The following is a 13,187-nucleotide window of genomic DNA, read 5'->3' on the forward strand; positions in this document are numbered from 1 at the left end:
AATACGTATTATCCTACATACACTGTAATACATGGAAAATTGCTATCTGCTGGCATCTGCAAGAATTATCTCCAAACTCTAAGGAACAAATGGAAGTTGCAAGACATTTCAGATCTCTAGGACACCTTAGGAGCCTGTGAAAAAATGCTCTGCATTGAACTGACAGCCAGCAGGATTATTTTGTGCCAAGTGTTCATGTAAAACACTTTTTTATGTAACATTTTGTACATGGTTTTCAAATTCATGCTTTACTGAAGAACCCAAGTCAAACAAAACATCCTGATCATACAGAGTTTCCAATTTTAGTGGTTATCTGAACTCAAAAGCCAGAAGGTGGTTTAAATAAAATCAGATGGACGACAGGTAAATATACATATGTGCACGCATGTGTACATTCACACATGCACATGCATGTGATGGAAATCAAAGCTGAAAATAAGAGACAATTAACAGATGCTTGTATCATCAGATACCTGTATGATATTAATGATTTCCCCTTCTCCTAAAAATAAATAAAAGCGAAAGCTACACGGGGGAAAAAACCCCACACGTTAAAGATAAAATCTGGGCTTCAGGTACTATATATGAAGTTTGTACTGTTGTCTACAGGAATTCAGTATAACACCAATTCACTTAGTCTTACAAATAAAGACCGCCTATTATGCAATGCATTTGACTGCCAAAAGGTTAAATTACTAAATCCTTACTGGACACTTATTACAGATACAGACACAAAACATGCATATATGTTGTATTGACACCTGTCTCTTACCAAAGAGCATTGTTTATTCAAAATAATTAAAACAATAATTAGAAGCTACATAGAAGACTAAGTAAATTTTATTAAAACTCAAGACAGTTGCTAATGCCAGCAGCTCCAATAGCCCCGTGGTATAAGCCATGCTGCTTTCAACACACTCAATTCATTAACACAGGAGAAAAGCCAGGAACTAAGGGAAATGCAGACCATCTGCTCAATCCAGATGCAGTAAAACATGCTTCTTACCTCCAAAGCTATTTACCAGCAACAAACTGAGATAAAATCAGTTTAATCCTCTAATCACAGATCTAAAAGATTTTTTGGCATCATATCAACATAAGTAAAACTGAACTACATTCGTTTGAATTGAAAGAAAACTTTGCCAGTTCTTCTCACCTTTAGCATCTCAGTATAAAACAATTCTAAATAAAAAGAGATAACCTAGATACAGAAAATCTTAGTGAAACAAAAACACGCACACAAGCAGTCAACAACAAAATCCTCGTTCTTCTGCTGATACGTTCTAAAGATGTCTAATTGCTCTAACTAGCAATGAGATTCAATTGAAGCATCCGAGATCCCAGAAAGCGATAGCCTGCATATATACTACTTCCTTGCGACAGCGGACCCCACGTTAAAGTAAAAACTGTAGCCCCCGTGCCTTAAAAGGAAAGCAGCAGCGTGGTTTCTTACCTTGAAGTTATGAATCTTCTCGTATTTTGGAATATGTTCATTTTCTTTCAGAGTCGCTCTTCTGACAAGCGATGTCAACTGCGAATAAGCAAAGAGTTTAAGAGGTTGCCAGATCGTCACAGACGACTTCTGAGTACCCAGTTTCATCCCCAAGGCCGCTATCAGTAAATCTTGTTGACGGCTCTCCTGCTTCGAGTTGTGCACCGCAGACCTACTCGCTTTCTGCCCTGACCAGGACTCTTTGGACGGCATGTTGGAGCTGACGGGAAGGAGGAGCGGCCCCCCGGGCCGATCTGCGCCCTCTCTGTATCAGGCTCGGTTTGCGGAACCCGAAAGGACCATCTCGGGCGCCTAAACGGCTCGGAGGGGCGGCGTGGCCATGGCAGGGCACTTGCTCACCGCGCGGCTAACTCAGCGAGGCGGCTTCCCCCGCTTCGATCCGGGCTCGGGGGCTCAGGCCTGCCGCGGGGCGGCCGGCGGGCCGGGCATGTGCGGCGGCCAGCGGCGGGGGGGCGCAGCCCGCAGCCTCTCCCTCCATCGGCGGCCGGCGGCGGGGCCGCGGGGGGACGCGCGCCTCCCTCGGCGCCCTCCTCCCTCCCCGCTGCCCGTTTCGGGGGGCGACGCGGCGGAGGGACGCGGCGCGGCACCGCCCCCGGGGCGGGGGCGGCCCCGCGGCCCCCCGGCGGCCGCAGCCAATGGAGCTCCGGCGAGGCGGGCAGCGCTGCTCCCCCCCCCGGCGGAGAGGTACCAGCGGGGGGGCTGTCAGCGCGGGATGAGTCACGCACCGCTACAAAATGGCATCTCTTCGCCCCTGGGGGCATCCTCGGATGCGGCAGCCCCAGGGGACGCGACAGAAAGCGGCTCGCCCCGCACGGGGTGGGCGCCAGCAGGTAAGGCTGGGAGCAGCTAATGCAACCGTCGATGCTCATCCCTCTTCCTTTAAAACTCCATTTTTCGATGCCTTTCGTAGAAAGAGAGGCTCGTCAAACTCACGCCATCTAACAGCCTCTTCTAGTAGGGATGTGAACACAAATGCCACCAAAGGTCATCACACTGCCCTTCCCACCAAAGACCCAAACCCCAGTGGCTGTGCTGCCTCTCCTTAGGGATTCCTGAACGTTAACCGAAGGTGAATGACACATAGTCTCAAATCGGACCGAAACCTGCCGTTGGACTGACGGTGAAATGGGCACGGGACAATCTGGTCCTCGCTACCCCTCACACAAGCCAAAGGAAACAGCATTTCACACCAGCATCATTAAAGCGTTGCCGCAGGATGCACCAGAGTCGAAGTGTAACGGCCTCACGCAGGACCAGGGCAAGCCGTGCCATATCCACCCGGAGCTGCTCACCAGGGCAGCCCAGCTCAGGGAGGCTCTCCTCAGCTGCATGCTGACAGCTGGCAGGGGACACCACGACGGCCACTCGACTCCTGCCCTTTTTCTTCTAGTGCTCTCCAAGCATTTGTGAACAGTCTTTGTCAGAGACTGCAGAAATGGACCTTTGGTCTGACGGACTGACTGACTACGGCAGCGATTTACACTGTGGGGCTGACCACCACCCCGACAACTAGGGCACAAGAGGACTTTTCCAAGCGCACAGCCTTCCCGTGCAGCTAGCCAAGAGTGCAGCCCTCCCTTCCCTTGCCACAGGCTGCAGCACCACAACCGCTCACCCTTCTGCAGCAAAGGTATTTTTATCTCTCATGACTCAGTAACAACCAAAGACAAGCACAGTTTGTCACAGGCTTCTGGGTGGAATTGGTGTGTTTTGCAGCTGGATCACAGCATTACCATTTAGCTTCATCCTGCCAATACAGCTGAGAGCAATGCTCACCGTGAGCCCCTCCTCTGTTCCCTTGCATGGCCACCAGTATCTTCCCAGGTTTTTTTTTTTTTACAGGTTTTAAAAATCTGCTGGGTTTCAGCACAGGGCCAGGTTGCAGAGATGAAGGATCAACATATGTGCTTCGCCAACCACTAATCTGCAATGCAAGTTAATAGCTAATAATTGAAACACTGGCTATAGATTATACAGGATGAAGCTGTCGGGCATTAGTGGCTCATACAGGGGCCTTTGGAGTATCTGGCTCAGTTCCCAGTTTCAATACAAACAGGAGGCTGGTAGATCCATCCTATTGAGGAATGCTTTTCCAACAGCTGCCTCAATCTGCCTGTCTTGCTTTTAACCGCTCATTTCTGTTGCGGGTAAATAAATGCCCCTCTTGCATTTTTCTGCACATCCTTCTAAGTGTAACGCTCCATGGCAATAGGAGATCAAGAAAAATGAGGTGAGGAGCAAGAGATGGCAAAAACTGACCACCTCATCTATGTGAAGTTTGAGAACAGTAGGGACTCAGGGGAGGAGGAAGCAGACAGGCTTTCGAGCTCGTTCTCCCCTTTCATTCTAGCTAAAGCCACTTCATGGTTTCATTCCCAAGAACTACATCAGGTAAAAGTCCTCATGGAACAAGGTGGACCTAAACCTGCCCCAGAGGATTCATCCTCTCCAAACAGCTTTGAGTGACAACAGACTCAGGAAGCAAATTGTGAAAACTGAATTTGTTGGAAATAAATAACCCAGCGATTTTCAAGAGTACATTTACTATCAGAATCAACCCTTATTATTTTGCATAATTTCATTTAAGAAGCAAGATAAAGCATTCTGAATTTTCCTTTCAATTGTTGGTAGAGCGCATATTTGTTTGTTGACATACTTATTCCTTAATTGTCTGCTTCCTTTTTCCTAATTCTGAAGAACTGATTTATTTTCAATGGCACTTTAGAGTCACGTTAGTAGAAACCGATCTCTAGATCCTGGAAAATTAAATCTTAAGAATGCCGATAAAAAGGTAAGCAAAACTACCCAACAGGGAAAGGTCCTATCTCAGGGCTGTAATTATGAAAACGCGTTATAATCGGGAAAGTAGTTACAAGATTATGAATTTTAATTCTAACATTACTTTGTGTTACAGTAATCTAACTCAGACTATTTATTGGTTTTACATAAATCAGCTTCCCATTGTTCAGTGCAAAGCATTTTCTGCTGTTTACAAATATAGGAATACTGGGCTCACTACACTTACAGCCCTTCACATGTGCTATATGGACTATAGTTTTGCACACCAAAAACCTAGACTGAAAGAAAGTTAAAGCCATAAAGCTAGCAACTAAAAAATTATGAAAAATATATATTTGTTCTATTTCTTACATATATTTCCCCAACACAGTGTTGTAATTAAATTCATACAACTGCTTTCAGATGACATAATTCTATAACACATACGCTCATTTTTCTGCCATCGCCTAACTTTGGGAGTTTGGCATTGCAAGCTAGTGCTTTTCTTAACACAGCCCACTTCCTTTCTTTTGAAAACCAAAACGAAGAATGAAATTTCTGTTGTACACACCTTCCTGACCACAGTTTGGGTCATCAGGCAGGTCCAGATCTTTAGCTGACCAGTACCTGAGATAACAAAGTAAGAAAGATCCAGCCACTGTCCTCAGGTAGCCCTAGTCATTGCAGAGATGAGTCACCATCCCTGAGAGCAAACAAATGAAGTCACGGACCTGGGGTTTCAACTCAAATCATGCAGGAAGCTGTTCTCTCCCGATGCGCTCTCCTGCTCCAGCTGCCCTATGCTGTCTCGATTCTCAGCCTGCAAGTCCTGCTCTTCTGACACCCTTGGCTGGCTCTTGATTCAATGCCTGCCCTCCACCAGTAGCTCCTGCACTCCCACCCGCCAGCAAAATCTCCTCTCCATAGCCCTTTCATTTTCCAACAGTTATCTTTGTAACTTGCTCTGTCTAAAGTCTACCTTAATGGGGATAATTATTAGTTACTGTCTGCTCCATACCGGATGAAGAGGAGGTAAAATCTGGGGAGGAAAATCTTCTCCCTTCCCCTTTTCTAAGTAAAGTCTTGATTTTATTTTTTTATTAATTGTTTGTGACAGACATTTGCAATCATTGCATGTGTAGGGAGCAATATGCTGTGCAGACTCCAGGAGGAAGGAAACTGCAGGGCTGTCTTTTTTAAATTTAATTTAAGGACGTGATTTCACAGGATTGAGGTGAACTGAAAATGGAATGACTGGAAGTAATAGCTGAGCAACCTCTCAGCAGAGCATGCAACCAGAGCAGCCTCTCAGCCCTTTACATTTTAGTGACCTAAGCACTAAAAAACCAAACCCAGCAATACGTCAACCTTTAAACCAAGACATCTGTTTAGAGGTTCTACATTGTACATATGGGCTAAAGGGGGGGGGGTGGGGGTGACTGTAACCTGCTATTTCAAATGTTCTCATTTGTTCTAAAACCTCAACTGTAAGAGTGGTTCAGTCTAGGTCCTACTGGGACTCTGCTTTCTGTACCTCCCCCTGGAGTAATCCTTCAGGGTATGGGAGAAACAGCTGTTTTCTTGAGCACTATTTGCTCTCAGTGTTAGCTGGATAATGTATGCATATTTTCTGGTACTAATCTCACAATCAGTAAGTCTTATTATGAAGACTCCACAGAATTGATTTTAAAGTCATCCACAGCTTGCAGTAAATTCCAATTAGTCACTCTCTGAAAGTCACATTACATAAGTTTAATCCAGTCACACAATTCAGTCAACATCGGACAAATTATCTTTCTAAAAAGGCAAATCAATGTATTCCCATTTGTTGAGTAATAAACTAAAATTACTCCAGAAAAAAAACCAGAAAAATTCAAGTCAGGTTAAGCTCACAAGTCCTAAAATGCCCAGATTAGACTTGATCAGACCTCCTGAAGCCCACGTGCATTCCCACTACAGTGGAGTGTTTAGTTTCATGACCACCTGGCTCCTCTCTCAAACACAGTATCGTGTTTTCTTCAGTCTCGGGAATGCATGTGCAGTACGCTGCAGGCTTTTCATTCTCATATGGTATTTTCATGTTGTTATGACTAAATATGCCTTTATTGTTTCAGACTTTATATATAATATGATCCCTTCCCTCTCAGGAATGTATTTTAATAATAATATTAACCAGCAGTTATATTGCATGCATTTTTAAAAAAAATCAAAGATGATTGTACATATCTCAAGAAACAAGATATTTGGGTTGCTATGCAGTTAGCCACCATATATTCTGTCATGTTCTGTTTCACTGTATGGCTAACTTAGCCAAATGTGTATGCTCAGAAAATCCTTCCTTGCCTGAACACTTAATGAACATATTTTATGGGCTCAGTACATGATTTTCAAAAGCTAATCAGTCAGATTGTGAAACTGAGCCCAATTTCCTCAATGCTGTTCTTGGTGGAGGCTTGTTCCATGCTAAATATAATTTTCCCAGTCATATCTTTCACAGACTTGTTCCAAGGGGGGAAGGGGAGCCCAAAATTCTACTTTTTATTTAAAAGTGGTGATAAGTTGTTCTCATTTAATTTTCTTCACCTGTAGACATGCTAGTGCCAGGCATAGCCTCTGCCCACAGATAAATGGTGTGAGTGGAGGGTTGGAATGCTATTAAAAGAAAAGTTCAACCTGAAAGGTGACATCTCAGAAGCTGGATAGGAAGGACCATCATGCAGTCTCAGCCACCAGGGCAAGACTTCTCTTGCTGCCATTCCAACACAGCCACGTTTACCTGGCACATGGACAGCATCAGGCTCCCGCAATGCTCAAAGTATACTGGGATCCTCAGGCAACACACAAACCCACTTTGAGTCCACAGTTACCCACAGGGGAGTTGGGATTTAAGACATGGTTGAATGATGAAAACTTACTGCTGAGAAAAGTTCTATTTTTTTTAACAAAATTTTCCACACAGACTGACTTCTAATTAAATCAGACCTCTCCCCCCACCCCCCATGAAATACTTATTGCAAAAGCTAAAGAAATGGCTATTTATATTTTTGAATTTTTTTTTCTGATCAAAGTGCATGTGATTTCCACAGCAGGTAATAAACATTTTTATATCTAGAATTTAAAAAAAAGTTTTTTAAAAAAATGTTTTAATTAAAACCTTAATTAAACAAATTCAGCCAAAGTGTTGGCTTGGTTTAAAGCATGACTGTTGAATTACAAAAATTAAATAATCTAAACCAAAGTTTAAATTATGGAAAAAATGTTGCCCAATATTGCTGCTAGAAACTACTACGTAAAAAGTGAGTTCATTTGGCACTGTATTGTGCAATACAATTAGAGCACATTAGCATTATTTGGGAAGATTTTATGTTTGCGCTGATGTGCTTACCAGAAATACCCTGAAGTACCCTTGTTTTCATAACAAGGCAGCATACTCATAAAAAAGCAGAGAGATCTTAGGGGAAGCCAACAGAAAAGTTGTTTTTCCATAGCTTTACTCCTATAACCTACCGGTCACTGCAGCTGATCCGGATCTAGGTCAGCCGGCTTATTCTGTTCCTAGTGGCATGACGGGTTGTAGATTTGCTCCCGGCAGTTACCGATAGGGGCCTTTGGAAATGACAGTTGGGCACTGCGCACTGGCAAAAAGCATCCACTGTGACCATTCCTCTCAGTAACTGACAAGACAGAAACAATTAACTGTTTGGATAGTGGCACAAAAGCAAGGCACTTTTCACTGGCAAACACAACACATGTCTTTCCTTAGGGAGGGGGCTATTTTGGTATATAACCATGGATCTAGCTGTGGCAAAAATAAAACAAAAATTTCACAGTCCCTCCAGGAACAAGTTACGCTTTTGGTCTGGTTCTGGAGGACTTCGCTAACATCAAGCAACTTAGCTTTTAGCAAGGTCAGCAACCGGCCTGCTGTGGCTGCTGAAGGAGGGGGGATAATTCTGGGTTTTTCCTTCACACCCCCCAGGTACAAATACCACTGCGGGGGCGTACGTGGGCACGTGGGAACGCGCACAGGCAGGGACGTGGATGTCGCAATCAATAACGGTGCCGAGCTGGGTTTTACAAGCAATAGCTACAACTTCATTTATGCTGTATAAATAATAATACGCTTCCTCACGGGGTCACGCTCTGGGGGAGGTGGCGCAGTCCTGCGCCCCTGCCGGGGCTCCGGCCTTGCCGTGGTTGGGTCCTGGGCCGGCCGAAGCCCCAGGGCCCTTCCCTGCAGACACTGACGTGGGACGTCCCCGTGGCCCCGGCTGCCTCCGTTAAAATAACTGACTGCTCCAGCCCTTCCCTTAAAGACAGAGACTACCAGCCGGCGCAAGGGGCAAGATATGATGGCTCCACAAAAGCTGAGCTGCTACCAAGCTGCGTGACACTGAGGCAGGATATGCCAATCAAACACCATGATAAAAGCTACCCAGAAAGCGAAGAAACAAGCTCTTTTCACTCCTAACTCTGACTGTCGCTAGGAAAGCAGTTCCCCATGACCACGAGTTCAAGCCGAGGTATCGGCCTCAGCAATTCTATCCTTGCTTTGCAGCAGCTCGTTACCACAATCCCATTCTTTTCTTGGGAAAACAAGCTGCATTAAAAGGGGGCCAACCCCAGCTGAACTCAGCAAGTACAGAAGGGGACCGAGAGTTGGTAGAGCACAGAAGATGCCACCTCCCTGCCTCAGGGGGCTGGCAGCATCACTGTTCCCGGGCAAAGTGTGCAAGATAGTTCATGAGCAAGGAGAAAAGCATCACAAAACACCAGAATTTGTCTCCAGTAAGTCCTTCAGATGAAGCCTGTCCTTTCCAGCTTTGCTTTCAGTCCTTTCCATCCACCTTCCATCTGTCACAGTTTTGGTTTTGGTCCATCCTATCTTCCTGTCCTCCCATGAGGAGTCTGGGCCATGGAGGCAGTAAGCTAAACAGGGAGTTAAAGCAGCCGCCTGTGCCAGGTACTTCTCTCCCCAGGAAAGGCAGAAGCAGAGAGACTGGAAGGACTACTCACACAGTTTAAGTTAACTATTACACTGTTACGCAGTGCTAAATCGGGCTAGAGAGGTCTGTCTTGCAGCTATGAGACCTATGGGAAGAGGAGTTGATGGAGCAAGGAGCTCTGCCTAAGGGAGCAACCGTCACACTGGCCAGCAACACGCAGAGCCTGCTCCTCAGCAGCTTCCCCAGCTCACTCCCATTTAGTCAGCATTTTCTATTTCAGCTAACAGCATCGTGTTTTCTTCTCTTCCCTGGTCTGTAGCGTGCTTCCTTGCTGGCCTGCAGGGAACCATGCTGTTGTGACCGAGGCACGACTGACGTTCCTTGCAGAGTGGGGTCACTCCAGCAAAAGCCTCTTGACTTGTCACACGTCAAGGCAGACTGTATTCCAAAAAGACCTTAAAAGTAATTTATAAATACCACAAGACAATGTGCTCTATAGGAGTGATAACAGTCAAAATGTAATGCAAATTGGCAGCCGCATGAATGCTACTCTTTTGGCAAATGCTCTTTGTTACTAATACACTACATTTAAGTATCATAAGAGAAAACAGGCTGTTAGACTAATCTTCTGAAACCACAAGGGACTGGTGATAGTTTATTTCTCATCTGAACCACACTGTTATAAGGATTTCCTCAAATAAAAGGAAAAAAAAAAAAGAGAAGGCATGTCGAAAAGCTTAACTGTATCCTTTGATGAGGAACCTTACCCGTCTCATAGCAAGGAAATGTTAACAGTGGCCAAACTTCATGAAATAAATAATTTACAACACTTTCTTTATGATATCCATTTAGGAATCATATTGGTAAGAGCAGTTTTTATAATAGGCCTCTGTATCTTTTTGTAACTGAAAATGTATACACTTAGGGATAACTACAATCATGTAATCCACAAGGTCTTTCTATTATTGTATTTATCAGTTTGGGTTTTTTTCATTTAATCCTCAAGGAACAGGAGTTTGGCTACTGGTATAAAACGAGCAAGCGGTATGGAAATATCTTTTTATGTCTTATTACCTGATGTATAATATTCATTTCACATTAGTCTTGTCTGGCAGTCTAATGTGTCTAATATCAGCCTTTTTTGTTCTACACCGTAATTCAATTTAGAGTAATTCAATGTATGTTATAATTGAAAACTGCAGCTCATTAATTTCTAAACACTCTTTGTATTTCAGACTACACCTGCTCCTTTGGCACATCCTCTATTTTGAATCCATCCACTTCTTCCTGAATAAGCTATGTTGCTATGATACATGTGCTGTCACAGTTTCTTTCTTCAACATACTTTCAGTCCATAATAATACTTATTTAGCATAAATAAGACTAAGAGTGCAAAGTCTCCTAATCCTTAATTATCACTTGATTCAACCCCATGAATCAAGGTGAAAACAATTTTTAACCTGAAGGAATATGAGAGTTGTGACATGGACACGCAACATTCTTGCAAAATGTATAATGGTGAAAACCTGCTTATGGACCACCTCACTGCAGAAAAATTATAAAATGAGGTAAGCCCCAGTGTCCATCAGCACTCCTTGCAGACCCTGATGACCAGTTTTCTAGGTGCATGTGTGTCCCTGGGTATAGCTGCACCAGCGCTGTGGGTCAAGTTCTACATTCATTTTATACAATGCAATTAGGCAAACTCAGAAAATGAGGCAGGCTGATCATCCTTCAAGTCTCTCATGTAGGCTCCCACTATCCTTGCATAAATCTCTATTTAAATCGGGACTGATGTGAAACCTGCAATGAATGAAACAGAGTGGAATTGGCAGTGGAATTATACTCTGCTCCCAAAGTCAAATTATCAGTTATTATCAAATTATCAGTTTATTGCCACCCATAAAATCTTCTAATCCCTGATCACATTCTCAGAAAAGGCTCATTTTACATTCTGTTGACCAGCGTTCCAATTTTCTCATTTCTCCTGTTCCACATATGGTTCATCTTTCCTATTTATTCCCTCTTAGTTTCCTAATTAGCATTTTAAAATGCCTCTGCCATGAAAATTTTCATATAAGAGCAGGAAGCATCCCATTTCCCTAGAGGAAGCTATAACTGTTAAAAATTCTTACTTAAGACAGGCACTCAAGAAACCATTGTCTCAAATGGTCAAACCCAGCATCTTTGAAACAAATTTAAATAATGTCTTGATTGGAAAACTGAATCATTTTGAATGACTCAAAATGGGGCTGGCAATGCAACTCCCCATCATAAATTTGGGCTATGCAGATTATTTACCTTTTGGGGGAGAAGCAGGCACTGGCATGTGGACAGGTTATACAACTTCTGTTACACAGGAGGGACTTTTGTTTTGTTTTGTTTTGTTTTGTTTTTCCCAGTGAGCCTGTGTTTTCTTGCAACATAATGTTTAGTTGATGGCTATTTTCAGTTGAAATGAAATACACTAGTCCTAAGTCCCAATCAGTAACTCAAAGATTTGACATTTGGGATTTCAGAGGCATATGATCTTTGGACAGAAGCTCTTATTTTGAGTATAGGGCACATCGAAGATAAAAGACTAAGTTTGGGGTATAGTTCCATTTCTTAAATTCATTCACAAAGAACAAAATTATTGGCAATGAACAAAATGTTTATCCAGCACAGCTGCTTTCTTCTTAGTCATGTTTTTCATCTCATCTTACAGGGCAATTTTTTATTTGTACTGCCACCATCAGCTAGCACTTTAAGTGACACTGCACATAAGATTTCTAACACTGAGGTTGTTTGAATGTTCAACAATAAAAATTTCCCAAGAGAATTAACCCATAAGGCCCATTAAAAAAATTTATCCAGTAAGCTCTTGGCACTATCAACTTGCTGTGCAGTAAGTCTGCCTTGCGAACTCCAGTGTGTGACAAAAGTGATAGGCAGCTTCCAGGCACCAGGCTGCAGCGCTGCGGCAAATGCTAGCAAGGATTTGGAAGCTGGAGTGAATGAGAAGCTGTCACTTAAGAGACTGAGCACTTCAAATTCTGTGAAAGATAACAACACATGGTACTTTTTGAAATTTTTGTGCATTTGTATGAAACACGTCATTAATCTAATCATCAGCCAATTCACAGAAATGCCTGAATGCAAATGTAATTCACTATCACATTAACTTTGGGAAATGCTTCAAGACTTTTCCAGCAATGTAAAATCATCAGAGATCTTCAACCAATAAACTATTTGATACATGATATAAAGCATAGAGCTTTTAAAATATTTCATCATTACATGCAAAATGGAAATTGGGAATACAGCCTTTCATATTTTCACAGTATTCCTCCCCTCTTCTCTCAGGAAGGAGAAAAGCTGCTTGCCTCCAAGTACTACTAATCTAATTCACAAATTGGAAATCACATACACATATGACTAAGGTTTAATAGAGAACATTATACTTTGTGATACTAGCTCTAATGTTCCTTAGGCAAACTATTTCAAACTGCTGCAGCTCTAACCAAATGCAATAATAATCCCCACAAAAAAGCAATACAGTCTAAGTGCATTATAATATGAACTTCACTATTAGAAACACATTATCCTGTAGTTATCTTGGAAGTTGTATGGGTGTGAGGAATATCAGTACTAAAAGGACAAGGATTAGCGCAACAACTGTTCATCAACTGAAAATCAGATTATTCAGCGTGATGATTGTTACCTTGCTTAAACATCAGGACTGTAGGAACAGTGAATGCCAGAAGCAACACTGTTTCTAACTGCTGATGCCATGCAGAAAAAAGGTTAAATATGGAAAATGTTAATGTTCTAAAAGTTAATGATCAAAGGAAGACTTTGCAAAACTGTCAAGAGTTGCTGTCTTCGCTGATGACGAGTGTGACAGGTTTGAAGTAATAAGAGCAAGCAGTTTATTGAGCTTAGTAACAAAACTGCTCTCCTTACTTTGT

The 13,187-nt window shown here is 43.0% G+C and overlaps 1 protein-coding gene across 1 annotated transcript in view; it reads right to left on the reverse strand.

Annotated features, from left to right (window-relative positions):
• The window catches only part of CHN1 (chimerin 1), a 106,046-nt gene that overhangs the window by 30,747 nt on the left and 62,112 nt on the right, over nt 1-13,187 (reverse strand). Inside the window, exon 7 of the mRNA XM_069781476.1 lies at nt 1,454-1,531. Within this exon, the coding sequence (XP_069637577.1) occupies nt 1,454-1,531 (78 nt within the window). The remainder of the gene's footprint in view (nt 1-1,453; nt 1,532-13,187) is intronic.

The sequence above is a fragment of the Haliaeetus albicilla genome, chromosome 4 (genome assembly GCF_947461875.1).
Source record: "Haliaeetus albicilla chromosome 4, bHalAlb1.1, whole genome shotgun sequence".
Classification (NCBI taxonomy): Eukaryota; Metazoa; Chordata; class Aves; order Accipitriformes; family Accipitridae; genus Haliaeetus; species Haliaeetus albicilla.